General features: G+C 48.7%; 1 protein-coding gene across 9 annotated transcripts in view; it reads left to right on the top strand.

Moving 5' to 3' along the window:
- The window catches only part of rbms3 (RNA binding motif, single stranded interacting protein), a 178,655-nt gene that overhangs the window by 85,448 nt on the left and 74,726 nt on the right, over positions 1 to 18,481 (top strand). For all 9 annotated transcript variants that reach the window (XM_086178508.1, XM_086178507.1, XM_086178506.1 and 6 more), the window contains 2 exons: positions 2,266 to 2,324; positions 15,321 to 15,412. In XM_086178508.1, coding sequence (XP_086034634.1) covers positions 2,266 to 2,324; positions 15,321 to 15,412 — 151 coding nt within the window. The remainder of the gene's footprint in view (positions 1 to 2,265; positions 2,325 to 15,320; positions 15,413 to 18,481) is intronic.

The raw sequence follows: 18,481 nt of genomic DNA, 5'->3' as shown, positions 1-18,481 counted from the left end.
GCAGCCGTTCACTCATTCATTCACACATCATGTGGACACATTCAAACCTCATCCTAAAAACAAAGTAAAATAGGATTATAAATAAAATAAAAAATTAAAATAATATTGTGATGAAGTTCTTTATCTTCTGTAATGCAATTAAAAAAAATAACAAAATTTACTTTTTCATGATATTCTAATATTTTGAGATAGGATTTTGAGTTTTCTTAAGATGTAAGCCATAATCAGCAATATTAAAATAATAAAAGGCTGGAAATATTTCAGTCAATTTGTAATGAATCCAGAATGTATGACATTTTTGTTTTTGTAATTTTCTGCAGCAGTTCACTCATTCATTCACACATCATGTGGACACATTCAATTTCAAAAACACTACAAAAAAAAAAGGATGAAATGAATGTATGTATGCATACAGGACTGTCTCAGAGAATTAGAATAGTGTGATAAAGTTCTTTATCTTCCGTAATGCAATCTAAAAAAAAAAAAAAACTTTTTCAATATTCTAATATTTTGAAGGATTTTGAGTTTTCTTAAGATGTGAGCCATAATCAGCAATATTAAAATAATATAAAGGCTTGCGATATTTCAGTTGATTTGTAATGAATCCAGAATGTATGACATTTTTGTTTTTGTAATTTTCTGAGACGGTCATGTATGGTTCTGAGATGTCTTATTTAGTTGAGTGGTCACTTCTGACTTCCGACTACCGGTACTTCAGATCTTCGGTGACTGAATTGCAGTTTTTGTAAGTCGCTTTGCATAAAAGCGTCTGCCGAAAGTCTGGAATATAATATAATGTCATAGAGACGAGCAGCCGTTCACTCGTTCATTCACACGTCATAGAGACAAACAACCTTGCTAGTTAGCATCAGCTAGCGCTAATCTGATCCCTGACCCTCTGGATGACTTCCGGTCCCGGTGACCCGGCTCAGACCCGGCTCAGACCCGGCTCAGACCCGCGCTCCCCGTCGGCTTCCTCCCGCTCGCCGCTCCTCCGCCGCTTCCTCCAATCAGACGCAAGCGTTCGTGGCGCGTCCTCCGGCCTGAGTGTTTCTCTCCACGATCAAACAAGGCCCGGGTCGTTTTTCCGTGCTTTTTATTTGGGTTTTCTTTTTCCCCGGTTCTGTTGAAGTAGATTACGGACCCCGATGGCTTAAGACGGGCCTGTTTATCAGCCGAGGGTGAGACGAATCCACGCGCGGAGGTCGGCGTGCGTCCGTGCTCGCGCATTATCTCTGCTGCGCGCGGCGCAGACGCTAGTTTTCCTCGGCTGAGCTCATCAGTTCATATCCGCCACCCGCCCCATCGCAGCGTGCAGTAAATAGAGTCTCCGACACTCCTTGAGAAATGGCACAATTATCCCCCGCTGGTGAAATATGGGTCGGGATGCACCGCTGCTTATTCCCCGCAGAACGACTGCAGCGGTGTGTGTGTGTGTGTGTGTGTGTTTGTGTGTGCGAGGTCAGCCCTTTAATTCGGGAAAAAAAACAAAACATTGTAAGGATGAAGGAGTTCGGGGGCTACATGAGTTCTTACATAACACACGCTAGTGCAAGCACAACGTAGCTGCACTCCAAATATCTGCTTGTGTGTGATGAATGGAAATCCTCCCATACACACACACACACACACACACACACAAATACACAAATACACACAAACACCGCCTGTCCTCATCTTCCCATTCTTGCAAAACACGAGTAGTACAAGTTAAACTCAAAATATATGCAAAATTAAAAAAAAATAGGTTGCTAATGAGATCATTTGTGGTTGTTTTGGGGGGCGGGGCTTTGGCAAAGGGGGCGGGGCCTAAAATAGCTAACTGATCTCTCAGTATGTGCTTCTTAGTAACTCTTATATCTGGTGTCCTTTCAAAATAAAAGCATCTGGATGCAGGGTCTTAACTGCAATTTACATTTGTGCAAGCATTTTAAGATAAGATAAGATAAGATAAGAACAACTTTATTAATCCCGAAGGAAATTGTTGTGCCAGAGTTACAGAAAATATAACAGTAATAAATATTAAAAAGAAAAGGCAGGAATAAACTATAAACTATAAAGTGTCTCAGTGAAACTATAAAGTGTCTTAGTAACAAGTGAGGTAAGGAGTGCACAATCGTATGATAAAAGGAAAAATTGTAGTGTACTGTTATGAAATGAAATGAAATATTGCACATTTTAAGTGTGTGTGTGTGTGTGTGTGTGTGTGTTTGGGGGGGAAGTTTCTAACTGTGTCGTATCCTGTTTTACCCTCTATTTCTGCAGGTATGGGAAAATAGTGTCCACCAAGGCCATCCTGGACAAGAACACCAATCAGTGTAAAGGTAGTTAATTAAACACACACACACACACACACACACACACACACGCACCACATTTCAGAGCGATTGCTTTTCCCTCATTGGTCCATTAAATCCAAAATCGTGTCTGTTCTGTCCCTTTGTTGGGGGGTCACATGGCACTTTCCATGTGCACACACACACACACCGGCGCTGTTAGGAAAGCTAACGGGTTAGCCGGGATCCATTACTGGCCGTCACACTCCTTCGGCCGCGAACTCGTCCTGCTTTGTTTATCCCTCGTTCCGAAAGACAGCGAGCGAGCGGGGAGGGGGGGGGGGGGGGAGGGGGGGGGGGGGGGGGTGACGGAAGATTTAAAAACAAAACCCCCAAAAAAAAAGTAAAAGAAGGTCGGATTAGCGCGCTAGCTGCCCCGAGGTGTCTGGCAGTGCTGTTTAAGAGCTATTGAAGTTCCATCAATACTTTTAATTGCTTTTTGTGGGGCTCAGAAGTGTGGCCTTTCAAGGTGAGCCCGCCTCCTTAGACCCACGCCGCTCGCCAGTTTATCCTGCCAGGCACGCTCCGGGTCGGGATGCGGAGGAGGAGGAGGAGGAGGAGGAGGAGGAGGAGGGCGTCTGCCTTTTAGAGAGATTAGAAAAAGAAGAAATGGCTGATTATCCTGACAGCCCTCCCCCTCTTTTTTTGAGTTTCAGGTTCCTATTAAAGACAAGAAAGGATGGGTGTCAGTGAGGGAGGTCACGGGACCAGCAGAGGTGGATTAGCCAGGAGAGTGTGTGTGTGTGTGTGTGTGTGTGTGTGTATTAATCATGTTTCGGTGCTGGAAGCAGCAGGTTATCCGTCTCCCCTTTGCTTAGCGCTGTTTTAGCGCGGGAGGCCATGTTTCCCATAAGTCACCCTCCTGGAATGCGGCGTTACCGGGATGCCAAGAGCTGAGTGTGTGTGTGTCAGTGTGTGTGTGTGTGTGTTTTATGAGCGGAAAGGATGGCCTGCAACCGGCGAGAGAATGAGAGAGCGGGAGAGCGAGGCAGGCGGAGGAGATTTCTTAAAGGAAGCGAGGAAATATCGGAGGAAACCTTGAAAGGAAAATTGCAGGTCTTTAGAGTTTATTTTCCGTCGCCTTAAAACGACATTCACCCCTTCGCGCTCACACACACACACACACACACACACACAGACGTTAGCGGGTATCACGGCGTAAACAAGCTAAGCCGGGGTTGTTACGGCCGTTGGCTCCGCCTCCACGCTCACGCTGACAAATCCAGAGCGTCTCACCGGCGCCGTCCGGTTCCCGCTTCCCTCTTCATCCTCCTCTCCTTCTTCTTCCCACCTCCGACACCACACTTGTTCAAATGTCAGAGCGCCGGATTATCGCCGCCGTCGCACGCCGAGTCGCTCTCTCCGCCTCCTACGCCCGGCACGGCGGGATGAAACCAAGTCGGAGACGGGGGTCGGGACCCCGTGACCTCCCATCTCTTTGGTTCATGACTACATCATTTTAGTACTGTGTACTCTGCATACCTGGTGCACTAATAAAAGGGTTTAACATATACAAATATATATATATATATATATATATATATATATTAGTACACAATGCGCAGTTAAAAAAAAAAAAAAAAAAAACACCCCCAGCGACCTGGAAGATGGTTCGACCCGAGGCGTTCCCTGCCCGTCAGATGCACGCTGTTCTCTCAGAACATGTAGCCTGGTGGTTTAAATGTTTAAAAATTATGATAATAACGATGAACACACATGTGCGTGCACGTTAATCCTGTTTTTAATTATTTTGCGTATTCATTTTTTTAAATTGGAGATCTTTGCATCTGCAGAGCGGCGGCCATGTTTTAGCAAAGCGGCTCCGTCGCCGCTGCATTTCACATCTAGTAAATCAGCTTTGTCACCGTTTTTTTTCATTGTTATTATAATTATTATTATTATTTTCATATGGAAGCCAAATAAATCTGGCGTCCTTTAAAACCAGTCGAATGCGCGCTAAAAAAACATGTTAAAATCACGTGTGTACATGGTTGCCCAGATTTAAATGTATTAATTAGTATCAATTTATATACTTTATTTATTAATTATTAATATATAAGATGTATTCATTTATTAATATTTAATATTTATTCATTTAGTATAGATATTTATTGATTATCACTCTAAAAAAAAATGGAGGTCTATGTGTTTTTTCCGATGCAGCTTCACCACTGCTGCGTTTTCTGGCATCCAGTAAATCGGAGTGGCTTCCTCACTGATTTTTTCAGTTTTTTGTTTTTATTTTATTGTCATTTCGAAGACAAATAAACCCCATGTTCTTTACTTAAAGAAAAAACAGAGAGATGTTAAGGTCTCCCCTGGCGTCATGTCATAAAGGAAAGGAATAGGAAGTGATTGAAATTTTTCCAACACTTTTTCTTTTCAAATTTATTAAAAACATGAATATACAAATATACCGATCGCCTCTGAGGGTGGAAGATACTTTGCATGTTCATCGGTTTGTCGGTTTTGCTATTAACAGGAGTTTTTTTTCTTTTAGCATTAGCATTTTAGCATGTTTTCAAACACCCCTTTAAAAGAACAATCCTTCCAATCTGCCAGAACAGCGGAGTGTGTGAGGTGAAAGCGTGCGGCGGTGACCGCCTCCCCCTTGAAGGTCGAGGGAAATGCGTGTTTGGCCGCGTTTGCAAAACGCCCACGCACGCACACACACATCCACACACACACACACACACGTTGTTTACCTGCCGGTGTGCATGAGTGAATCCGCCGCGGGAAAAGACGGGAGCTCGCCAAAGCGGCGCGTTTGAAGTAGCGCTTCACAAAAAGATACACGGCAGCGCCGTGTAATGCACTTCTCCCACGCAAGCGGACACAAAGGGCACACACACACACACACACACACATGCACACACACGTGCACGTGAACACTCATAGCTAACCCCCCTCGCCTCCATCTGCCCGAGGTGTGCAGCAGGGGCGGCCGTGCAGCAGATCTATCAATCCTCCCGGCGTCCCGCCGTGCGCGCCGGCCCGTCTGCTCGCCTTCGCCCGCCAAAACCACACCGGCCGCTCCATCTTCCACCGAGCGCTGACTCACTCCCTCACACGCACACACACTTCCGTGCACACTTGCGATGCAGCCGTGCATGCATGTAAACGCAGATACAGGAAGTCGGCGGTAGGGCTGTAAAACGAGCTTTCCCGTCCGCCGCGGGGAGAAGAGGTGAAGGACGGCGAGAACCCAAAGCCGACCATTTGCCGTCCGCGCCCACGAGCGCCTCTTGAAAGATGGCGGCGGCATTTGAAATAAAGCAGGGTCGACCGGAGGGAGACGTTTTATTTCCCTCCCCGAGGCGGAGGAAATGACCTCAGTCTCTTTTTAGAGGACCGCCGTTTCCGCCGCCGCCGGGAGATAAGGCTCGCCAGACTCGCCGGCCCGCCCGGCACCCGCTCACCCCCGGCCCCCCCGCCGCACCGGGTCGCGGGAGATAGATGAGACGTTCAGATTGTCTCCGCCGGCCACGGCATCGCCACGGCGACTCATAGAGTCGTGGGGTTTACAAACATGGCCGCGTCTGGAGAAAAACAGCTGAAAACGAGGCGCCGCTTTGGAACGACATGACATTCGGCGGAAATTTTGCATATATCGCCTTCCAAGGGGGATTCAAGTATTAATGAGTTTACACTGGATAGCATTCACCTGTTCACACTCACACACACACACACACACACACACACACACACACACATCGATGGCAACAGAGCTACAATGCAAAGCGCTAACCGGACCATCAAGAGGAACTTGGGGTTCAATGTTTTGCCCCAAAGGCACTTCAAACAGGAGGAGCTGGGTGATTGATAAGCTGCACACACACACACACATACACACACACACACACACACACACACACACACACACACACATTGATGGCAACAGAGCTACAGTGCAAAGCGCTAACCGGACCATCAGTAGCAACTTGGGGTTCAATGCTTTGCCCAAAGGCACTTCAGCACGCAAACAGGAGGAGCTTGGTGATTGATACGCTGCACACACACACACACACACACACACACACACACACACACACACACACACACACACACTCAGTAAACACAGCAAATAAGCAGGGAGGGATTAGCGCCTTGCTAAATGGCTAGCATGCCCTGAACTAGCCCTGTGACATCTACTCTAATGTAAACAGGCGTGTGTGTGTGTGTGTGTGTGTGTGTGTGTGCGCGCGCGCATAGATGAGGGAAAAATGGAGGTCAGCCAACCTGACAGAGGTCCATTCTATACATCATGCCATGAATCAATAATGTCATTCCCCCCCCCGCCCTGCATCCTGCAGCGGCGCCCCCTGCTGGCCTGCAAATGCACTTCCCCGCCAGCGTCGCTCTTCAAAAACAACCTCCGGCGTTCCGTCCCGCTCTGCAGAACGCCGGTCTGACGGGACCTCAGGGCCCACAAGAGCGGACGTCCCGCCGTTTCCCGGAGCTCCTCCTCGCATACGTTATCCTCTCTTTCATTAGCCGGCCGAGATGTAAACGTTGGGCTACGTTGCAGCCGGCGGTGCAGTTTCTGCTCTTTGAAAAGTGCATCATGTGCAGATGAGCCACAGACCGACCTTGGCCGGCTCCTCGGTCACTTTGTGAAAGGGTTGATGGGGGTTCTGAGGACCAGACCAGAAGAAGAAGAAGAAGAAGAAGAAGAAGAAGAAGAAGAAGAAGAAGGTCCGGGGAGCCGCTTCCTGCTAGCGCTGCGTATTAATGACTCTAATTAGCAGGAGCTGAGGGATAATCACATTGATTTGGACAGATTCACAATGCAGAGCCTCAGTAGATATACACACACACACACACACACACACACACACACACTTTCTCAGCCCCCCCCCGATCTCCTCCTTTCCAGTAAGTTCCAGCTTGGCTCGTCCCCAAGTGGTCGTCCGATGAGCCAAGTCCGTCAGAAATAGAAGCCGCCAGGCGCCGCATTCCTCGAGCCTCGACCTTTTGTAACCCCCCCCCCCCGCCCCCCCCCCCCCGCCGCCGCCACTTCCTGTCACACTCTCCGATCCCCGCCTGCATCTGCGCGCGCCTGTGTGTGTGTGTGTGTGTGAGGTTGCGGCGGGTTGACTTTGAGAAGCGGTCAAAACACACCGAGGGTGTCGACCCGAGCGCCAACCCTTCGCCCTCCAAAGACGGCGCGACTTTGACGAGGAACCGGAGATCTTCATCACATCCGTGACCTCCCACCTCCTCCCGCTTCCTCCGTGTTGGCAAGAGCGGAAGGTGAGCGCTGGGCGTTCCTCCACCGCTCTCTTTTCCTGGATGCCGCGGCAAGAGATACGGCGCTCTGCTGACCTGCCATCCCCGACCCACCCCTGACTAATGACGTCCCCTTGATTACTTAAGGAAAGCATAAATCATATCCGCGGTGGGAAGAGGAGCTAAGTGCTTAGCAGAAGCTCGGCTGAGGGAATGTTTTGTAGTTATCTGTGAAAAAGGGATGTATTAGTCCATATTTTAATGTGAGCATCTACCTGGAGCCCCCCCCCCCCCCCCCCCCCGCCCTCGTCTGCTTGGGGCCCCTGAGTTCCATCGATCTGGCTCTTGTTCAAATATGTACCCTGCCGTCTCATCTCGACGTGATTGCACTGCTCTATTAGCGCTCCGCGAGGTCTGCTCGCCTGTGCTGTCGAAGTGAACAGAGGACGTGTGTGTGTGTGTGTGTGTGTGTGTGTGTGTGTGTGTGTGTGTGTGTGTTATTAACAGATGTGAGAACCTTGCACCTGCCCGTTGCGGTGGCACACACACACACACACACACAGACACAAACAACACTCTGGCTTACGTGAAAGAGCAAGGGACATACATTTAAAAGCAAGTGTGCACATGTATGCTCCTGTGAACTGGGGCCTACAGGAGGCTTCAGAGGCCTTTGGGAGCCTATTGGGGGGTCCCTGTAGACCCACGTGAGCCGAGAGTGGCCTATGGGTAGCTGCAGAGGCTTATGGGAGCACATAGTAGCCTGCAGTAGCCTAAGGTAGCCAGCAGGAGTGGACTGGGGGGCCTGCAGGGGCCTCTGGGAAGCTGCAAGGGCCTTCAGGAGCCTACAGGAGACTACGGGAAGCTGCAGCAGCATATGGTAGCCTGCAGGAACCTGTGGTAGTCTGTAGGCATCTATGGTAACCTGCAGGAGCCTACGGTAGCCTGCAAGAGACTACGGTAGTCTGCAAGAGCCTACAGGTAGCCTGCAGGAGTCTACAGTAGCCTGCAGGAGCCTGTGGTAGTCTGCAGGCGCCTAGCGTAAGGTAGTCTGCAGGAGGTAGCCTGCAGGCGCCTATGGTACCCTGCAGGAGCCTACGGTAGCCTGCAAGAGACTACAGTACCCTGCAGGCACCTAAGGTAGCCTGCAGGAGCCTACGGTAGCCTGCAAGAGACTACAGTCCCCTGCAGGCGCCTAAGGTAGCCTGCAGGAGCCTACGGTAGTCTGCAGGGGGTCACGATAACCTGCAGGGGGCCTATGCGAGCTTGCAGGAGCTTTCGATAGCCTGCAGGTGCTACCCCCTCCCCCTGATGTCCACAAAGAGGCAGTCTTTTTTTTTTTTTTTTTCCCTTCTCCGCCACCGGTCTGTTCTCAACAACCTCTTGACAAGTAATTAACACCCTTGAGGTCTGAGCCCTCTCTTGAGGGTTCTTCACACATCGCCGGCGTGGCATTGAGCCGGCGGGGCGCTCAGCGGCGCCGTCCACAGCCCGGCGCAGCCACCGTGCGAAGCACATCGATCTTTTATGTCTCTGATGTTTTTATTTGGATCTTGAGACATCGGACATCACAACCCTCCTGTCAGCACCATTATAGCGCTAATAGTACAATTTAACCTCACAGTTTGGATTGAAAAGTAACTACCACACACACAAACATGCACTTGCACGTGCAAACGCACAATACCCTCTCACTTGTCATGCTGAATTTAGAACCGAAGATGCGTCGGGGGCCATATGGCGCGGTGCTAAAGTGTGAATAGATCTGAATTAATGAAGGGGTGGCGGAGTAATATATGGAAGGGGGGATGATGGAGAAGGAAGTGAAGAGGACGGAGGGGAAGGATCGCCTCGCCCCGATAATGAAGTGATAATGGACGCTGAGCCCGGCTGATGCTAGATTTCAGGGGAATAAATGTGAGTCGCCCCGAGTTATTACAATGTAATGCAACTGTGGGGAAAATATTTCCAAAAAATGTAATGTATAAATAGATGAACGGGACGCTCTAGCCGCTACAAGCTAGTCCAGAAAAAATTATGGAAGAACCAGCGTGTTGGGAAGAAGTTGTGGTGACGGAGAGCAGGACATATTTACGGGGATTCGGAACGAGACGTTTTGATGGTTTTAATAAGAGGAGAGACTTCAATGTTTAGCATTTAAGTGTAGCAATTAGCATTTAGCATCATAGCATTAAGTGTGTAGCCAGTAAGTTAAGTTAAGCAGGCGAAAAACTCCCCTCATGTCCAGCTTGGCTAACCTTCAAGGTAAATAAAACTGCTTTATTTATTTACATATTTTGTTATAAACTCATTTTAACACATTATTATATATTATAATTATTAATTATTATTTTGAAAATAATTATTATTAATAAATAAAATAATTATTATTAATTAATATAATTATTATACTTTTTTGTTATTTGTTCAGTACATTTTCCTTATTTAAACTCAATAAAGCTGGAGCGGATTCGTGGCGTTTCAATTCATTTTCAATAGGGAACTTGAATTTGCTATACAAACAAAATGAGTTAAACTTGTAAACAAGGTTCCACTGTATCTATTTGGACTGAGAAAAATTCCCCTGGAACCTTCTAAAAACCACACAGTTGGTTTATAAACTTCAACAAATATGTATGTGCTGTATTCATGCAGTACATACATATTTGTTTTTATGCAGAAATAAGCTCCGTAGCCGTTGGACCGCCGGCCGCCGCCGTCGTCACGCACGTTTGTCCGCCGACGTCCCCATCCATCTGCGGTGTTTACCGTAATTACACGAAAACACGCTAAGCAGGTAATTGTTAAGCGTGAGCGGGTGATTTATCGCGGTCTGCCGGCCCGTCTTGATGACTCGCGCAGACGCAAACAATTATCCCGTTTGCCCCGCGCGCCATTGTAAGGCCGCGTGGCGTGTCGTTGATTCATTATTCATACTCAGGGCGTTATTACTCCATTGTGTGCCGCGCAAAATGGGATCATTAGCGGCGAATATGAGAATGTGAAAAATGGAAATATTGCAAGGGGGGTGAAAAAATGGCGGCGGGAAGGAAACCCCAAACAATCCAGACTATTAGCAGATAAAGAATGGTAATTTCCCCCCCAGAAGTAATTAGGATTAGCATAATTTGCTGGTGAATGCATGAATGATGCGTGGATGATTGATACGTCGATACGCGGCCTGTAATGAGTCCCTTATCTCCGCCCTCCGCTGGAGGCTTTTGTGCGCCGCGCCCGAGGTGGCATCCGACGCGGTCGTAGACCTCCGCGGGCGTCTACACCACACACACACACACACACACGTGTAGTCAGTAGCGCTAGCGTAACACCTGCCTGTAGCAACTGATTGAAGACGCTTCTTTTATCTTGTCAGGCTCCCCGTTAGCGCCGCGACGGCTAATACAACACGGCACCTCGTGTTCTCTTTAGTCCTTTCCTGGAGGACTCGCTATGTGGTGTGTGTGTGTGTGTGTGTGTGTCGCTGTGGTCAGTCACTCTGAGCTGCTCTCACACGACAGCTATTGATTTTACTGTTTCTAACACCTTGCCTTCTGCGCCTCCGACACGCCGCCGCCGCCGCCGCCGCCGCCGCCTCGGAGAACGGCGGGTCGGCGACGTCGGCCGTCACTCGGCGCCCCTGCGGATCCGTTTCTCTGATTTCTACGAAAAAAAAAGGTTTTCGTTTTCCCTGCAAGGTTTTTAGCCGCGGGCTAAAAACAACAACCGCACCTCCATGTTCCACCCGGGTTACTTTCCAATGAGAACCATCAGCGGATTCAGATGACCCTGAATAACCCCGAACCCCTACCTCTTTGCACCGTTTACTTGCACACACACACACACACACACACACACACACTCACACTGTCGCTCCCGTCCATTCAGAGTTGGCAGAATGTAGGTCAGCGCGTTCTAAAATCCCCAGCATCGCTGAAAGTTTGATGATGGAACTCCAGGTGGGGGGGCGTGGAGCAGAGTGGAGCAGAGTGGAGTTAGATGGTGGGGGGAAGAAGAATTTAGGTGGAACGTCTTCCCTCCGTTCTTGGTTGGTTGGTTCCTTCCATGTTCTCCTGCATGCTTGTGGAAATCTTCTCGTCATGGCAACTGGACTTAAACTTCTGCACCCTCCAAGCCTCTGGGATGAGGGCTAATACGCCATGTTCTCCTTCACAGGTTCTTGCCATGTTCTCCTTCATGAGTTCTTAACATGTTCTCCTTCACGGGTTCCCGCCCTGCACGGGTTCCTACCATGCTCTCCTGCACAGGTTCTCGCCATGTTCTTCTTCACGGGTTCCCGCCATGTTCTCTTGCATGAGTTCCTACCATGTTCTCCTTCCTGGGTTCCCGTCATGTCCTCCTGCATGCTTGTGGAAATCTTCTCGTCATGGCAACTGGACTTAAACTTCTGCACCCTCCAAGCCTCTGGGATGAGGGCTGAAATGCCGTGTTCTCCGTCATGGGTTCTTAACATGTTCTCCTGCACGGGTTCCCGCCATGTTCTCCTGCATGAGTTCCTACTATGTTCTCCTACATGCTTGTGGAAATCTTCTTGTCATGGCAACTGGACTTGAAGTTCTTTACCCTTCATCCTCCCATCTCCAAGCCTCTAGGATGAGGGCTGAAATGCCATGTTCTCCTGCACAGGTTCTCACCATGTTCTCCTTCACGGGTTCCTACCATGCTCTCCTGCACGGGTTCTCGCTATGTTCTCCTTCCTGGGTCCCTGTCATGTTCTCCTGCATGGGTTCCTACTATGTTCTCCTGCATGCTTGTGGAAATCTTCTTATCATTGCATCTGGACTTGAATTTCTTCTCCCCTCACTCCTTTCCTGAAGCGTCTGAGATGAAGGCTGAAACATCTCAAGAGAAGAACTTCAAGTCTGGTTGCCACAACAAGAAGATTTCCACAAGGATTCTCCATCACCTGGAGGACTGAGAACTTCCAGACATGTTCTCCTGCACGGGTTCTCACCATGTCCATAAACGAGAAGGTGAACTTTATATGTGGCCCTGTGATTGACAGGTGCCACTTTGATTGACAGCCCGGGTGAAGCCCCGCCTCCAGCCCAACGGCAGCAAGGATTGGTTATCAACGTTCATCCCACGTTGTAATAATTAAACACAGTTTAAATTGGCCAATGCACACACACACACACACACACACACACACCTTGCATATCCGAGAGAGAAAAGTGAGATGTTTCCGCGAGACGACGCCACGCAGACGGCGAAGAAAACGAAAGTGTTGCTTTTTTTTTTTTTTTTCCAGCGCGGGAGGAGTGTGTGCACATGTGTGTGTTTAACACACACTCCTCCATCTCCACCTCCAGCAGCACCAGCAGCACCACCTGCCTCACACCCATTATCCCGTCCTAATTACACCTTCTTTCTGAAACGGCGGATCAGAGGGCGCCATTGACTGCTTTTAATCCGCCGCCGAATTTTAATTAACACGGACGCGACCCTCGTCTGCGATACGTCCCGCCGAACGCCGGGGATCGCCGCCACTCATAAATCACAGCCGCAGATTTCATTCCCCCCGCTGATGAATTTCCAGATTGTGCGCGGAGATGGAGGAGGAGGAGGAGGAGGAGGAGGTGGAGGGGCGCCGTTAGCGATGGGAAGATGGACAGAGCCGCTACATTCGCGAGAAAATTTGTTTATGTGCGAGCGGGGAATAGCGGCGGCCCTGGCGCGCCGTCAACCTGACAGAGATTTGTTGTGGTGGAGCGGGTGATGATGAAGACTGCGCTGATACGTCCGTGAATCACTCGGAACCAGTTAATGATTCGAATCTTCTTACCGATCGAGAGTAGCGAATTCATGGTTTGCATGATTCGGTGATTCGTTTGAACCGGTTCGCCGATTCATGTTGGTGAACTCACTGAAAACACGTACGAATCAGACTCAGGTCAGCTGACTCACTGGAAACACGACTTCATTCGATGATTCGTTTGAAACGGTTCGCCGATTCATGTTGGTGAACTCACTGGAAACACGACTTGATTCGATGATTCGTTTGAAACGGTACGCCGATTCATGTTGGTGAACTCACTGGAAACACAACTTGATTCGATGATTCGTTTGAAACGGTTCGCCGATTCATGTTGGTGAACTCACTGGAAACACGACTTGATTCGATGATTCGTTTGAAACGGTTCGCCGATTCATGTTGGTGAACTCACTGAAAACACATACGAATCAGACTCAGGTCAGCTGACTCACTGGAAACACGACTTGATTCGATGATTCGTTTGAAACGGTTCGCCGATTCATGTTGGTGAACTCACTGGAAACACGACTTGATTCGATGATTCGTTTGAAACGGTACGCCGATTCATGTTGGTGAACTCACTGGAAACACGACTTGATTCGATGATTCGTTTGAAACGGTTCGCCGATTCATGCTGGTGAACTCACTGAAAACAAGTACAAATCAGACTCAGGTCAGCTGACTCACTGGAAACACGACTTGATTCGATGATTCGTTTGAAACGGTTCGCCGATTCATGTTGGTGAACTCACTGGAAACACGTACGAATCACACTCAGGTCAGCTGACTCACTGGAAACACGACTTGATTCAATGATTCGTTTGAACCGCTTCACCGACTCACCAGAAACACGAGTGGATCAGATAATTCTTCTGAATTGGTTCACTGACTCGGTTCAGCAGTCTCATTGTAAGCACTACTGAAACAGATGAATCGGATGAATCGGTTCACTGACTTGAGTTGGCAGTCCCACCTGAAACACTACTTAATAAGATGATTCGGGTGAATCCGTTGACTGACTCAGGTCAGCACACTCATGACACATTACTGAATCAGGGGAGTCAGATGAATTGGTTCACTGATTCAAATTGGTATTCTTGGTATTTGATGAATCAGTTGACTGACTCAGGCCAGTGGACTCATGATATGTTACTGAATCAAAGGATTCGGGTTAAACGGTCCGCTGATTCAAGTCAGCCGTCTCACCTGAAACTCTACTCAACAAGATTATTTGGGTGAATCGGTCGACTAACTCAGGTCAGCACACTCATTAGACACTTCTGAATCAGATGATTCTGCTGAACCAGTTCACTGAACACAACTGAATCAGACGTTTTTTCCCGATCGGTTCATTGACACATGTCAGCAGATTCATCATAAATGTTGTTCCATTTGTTACTCTTTGTTTTTAAGTTGTTTGTTTGTCTTCCGGCATGCAGAATTTTAAAATATACATCCGTAAACTGCTAACATATATATATTATATCTTTACCATGGGTGGACTCATGTGTCTCAAGTGAATCGTTAACTTTAGCAAGTGAATCACATTTTCCCGTGCCGACAAAATGAGCCGAGTTTACCACCACTCCTGTTGACAGCACGCGTTCGGAAGTGTGTGAGCGTGCTGTTGTTGTTTGTACGCATATGTGGAGGTTGGACTGGAGATGTGTGTGTGTGTGTGTGTGTGTGTGTTGGAGGGGGGTATGTTATTACTGAACCGCTCATCTGTGCTAGTAATTAAGATGCGTCGTGTCCCGGCGAACGTCAGCGTCGCTAATGATCAAACAATGTAGCGCTCGCTAGATATAGGAAGTGGCAGCCTCTGTGGTCGTGTTACCAACCTATTACCATCCAATTACCAGTGCCTGTCACTGCCCCCCTCCTTTCCTGCCTGTGTTTGTATTATTATTATTGTTATTATTATTATTATTATTATTATCCTCCTCCTTCTGATCCTCCTTCCCCCCCTTCTTTCCCTGCAGGCTACGGCTTTGTGGACTTCGATAGCCCGGCTGCGGCGCAGAAGGCCGTGTCGTCCCTCAAAGCTACCGGCGTGCAGGCCCAGATGGCCAAGGTAGGAGGCGTTTGAAAAAATAGAATTAAAAAAAAGTAGAAAAACGGCTGCTTCGTTGTGCGTTAGCATTAGCATGTTGCTTGGTCGACAATTGCTGAGTAGCTTTTTCAGAAGTCTGTCCAGGTCTTCAAGGCTGTGTTTGCAGTTTGGTGTCTCTGATCATAAGGCATTAGGTGTGTGTGTGTGTGTGTGTGTGTGTGTGTGTGTGTGCGTGTGCGTGTGCGTGTGTGTGTGTGTGTGTGCTTGTGTGGTAACATTTTGTTGACGCACCAGCCTTGTTGGGACCGGTAGGCTTTTACTTCCTGAAGTATCATTCATTACTTTATGACTAAGACTCAGTGAGTGTGTGTGTGTGTGTGCGCGCGCGCGTGTGTGTGTGTGTGTGTGTGTGTGTGCCTTTCATGATGAAATAAAGTCAAGGCAATGTGACCAAACCATTTTGCTGTGTGTTATAGCCGATGTTCAAGTTTTTAATGCAATGCATATAAGGTGTGTGTGTGTGTGTGTGTGTGTGTGTGTGTGTGTCCCCATGTGTGTGTGTGTGTGTGTGTGTGTTAATTGTATGGAGACACGTGCGTATCATTAGAAAGCCAGCGGTGATGTCTGCCGGGCAATGGTCACATGACCTCCAAAATACTTGACCTTGCGAATCCGCCGTCCCGTTCCACAGAAATTTCACGACAAGAGCAATCCATAATATACATCACCATGGTAACTGCTCATGAAACCGTTTAATCCCGATTGATTAAATGGTTTAGTGGTGATCTGATCAGTCTCGATAGAGAAAGCCGCTTTTACTCTCCCCGTCGCCCATTTAAGGTCAAATGAGCGTTATTTGAATTAGCTTTGTTAGCTTCGTTCCAAAAGGTTCATTTATTTATTATATTATTATTTATTATAATAATTATTGTCATTATTATTATTATTATCAACTTGGTGACATTTATTATTTTATTTATTTTTTGTCAAATTTACTATTCTTTGATTTCACAAGGGGTTCAGATCTGACCGCAATGTTAGCAGCTAGCTTTAGCATCAGCCAACTAATTTCTTTATATTACTAAATGTTGATTGGCCGAGACGGCCCGACTCGAGCTCCCCTTCCGTGGAGACTGAGCGTGCTCGCGGCGGCGGCTGATCCCGGCCGTGCGCGTATCATCCGAGGTCAGAAAATAGCAATAGGTGAACAAAATGTCAGCGGCATTAAGGCAATGAATATGTTGATGACTGCCAGAGATTTTCTCACCGGAGATGGTGATCCTCCTCCTTAGCCGCCGCCGCCGCCGCCAAAGTCATGATTAGATGGAGAAACGGCGGCGGCGACGGAAGAAGACGACAGCGTTGATGCTAACGACGAAGGTGGCAATTATTTTGATCAAATGGAATGAGATCTGACAGGAGGAGATGGTATTCTGCGCGGAGCTCAGGTGTGCCATCTCTCAAATGTGCCATTTGGCCGTTTGCCCCCCCCCTCGCCGCTGTCCTTCTTCCAATATTTATAAGAGGACGGCCTCCCTGAATACAGATGACGGCTCCCTTTGCCCATCTCATTTCAAGACCCCTTCCCTCCCCTCCCTCCCCCCCGTCAATATTTTCACGAGACGGATCCCGAACACAAGAACTCAGCGTTTTAAGTGTGTGTGTGTAAATGTGCGTATCACGGCGCGCGCACCTAATGAAGCAGTTTATCTGTAAACGTTGGCTTGTACTTGTATTCACGATCAATATGGCCGCCTCTCAGCGCTGCAGGTCGCTCCCGTCGTCTTGCGCCTCCACGTCCCTCCTAATCGCCGCTTTCTGTCCCGCCCCCCTCGAGGCTTCCCTTGGTATCTCCGGTTTGCACACGCTGTTATGGCGGAGGAACATACCAACTATGGGGGGGGGGGGGGTTGGAGCGATGGTTTAGATAAGCGCTAGCTCCTAGCCGCAAAAGTTGAGCATCTTTACCACACACGCCGTTCGCACATAGTGGTGGAACATACCAACTACGGCACATGGGGGGTTGAAAAAATGGGTGCAAATGTCGTAGAAGAGTGCTAGCTCCTAGCACGATAGCGCCCGCACTTCTGATCACGCGCGTCTCTTCGCCGCACTTTCCATTTGCATATGGTGGAGGAAGATACCACTTATGGCACATGGGGGGGTTGAAGAAAGGCATGCAAATGGCGTAGCCAAGTGCTAGCTCAAAGTCGAGCAACTTCACCACACTGGCCGTTCGCGGACGGTGTAGGAACATACCAACTATGGCACGCGGGGGGAGGGTTGAAGCAATGGTGTAGTTGAGTGCTAACTCCTAGCATGATAGCGCCCCCCTTCGGTCGTGTACGTCTCTTCGCCGCAAAAGTCGAGCACCTTCGCCACACTCGCCGTTTGCATATGGTGGAGGAAGATACCACTTATGGTACATGGAGGGGTTGAAGAAAGGCATGCAAATAGCGTAGCCAAGTGCTAGCTCCTGGCAACCCCCTTCCGATTGTACACGTCTCTTCGCTGCAAAAGTCGAGCAATTTCGCCACACTCGCCGTTCACAAACGGTGGAGGAACATACCAACTAAGGCACATGGGGGGATTTAAAGATATGGGTGCAAATGCCGTAGAAGAGTGCTAGCTCCTAGCACGATAGCGCCCGCACTTCTGATCACGCGCGTCTCTTAGCTGCAAAAGTCAAGCACCTTCGCCACACTCGCCGTTCGCACATAACGGAGGAACGTACCAACTATAGCACGTGGGGGGGGTTGAAGAAAGGGGTGCAAATGGCGTAGACAGGTGCTAGCTCCTAGCGCCCCCCGCCGTTCACACATTTCTCTTTGCCGTAAAAGTCAGGGGGGAAAAAAAAAAAAAAAAAAAAAACGGCAAGCCGGTGCCGGAGGCCTGGCGCTCGTTAAGTAGGAGCCGTCGCCGCCGCTGTGCAATCATTTCCTTTTTGCCTCGACGCTGTTAAAAACACTTTTATTAAGCCGCCTTATTTCTAAACACACCGCTGCAGAGGAGCCGTAAGGGAAACAAAGACGGATGGTGGGGGGGTTGAAGGCGGGAGATGGGGGGGGGGGGGGAGGATAGCGTCTCTCG

This window comes from Fistularia commersonii, chromosome 30 (assembly GCF_037954325.1).
Source record: "Fistularia commersonii isolate RoL2024-O1a breed Wild chromosome 30, RoL_Fcom_v1.0, whole genome shotgun sequence".
Lineage (NCBI taxonomy): Eukaryota > Metazoa > Chordata > Actinopteri > Syngnathiformes > Fistulariidae > Fistularia > Fistularia commersonii.
The sequence above is the reverse complement of the archived record's forward strand: the minus strand, read 5'-3'. Positions and strand labels throughout refer to the sequence as shown.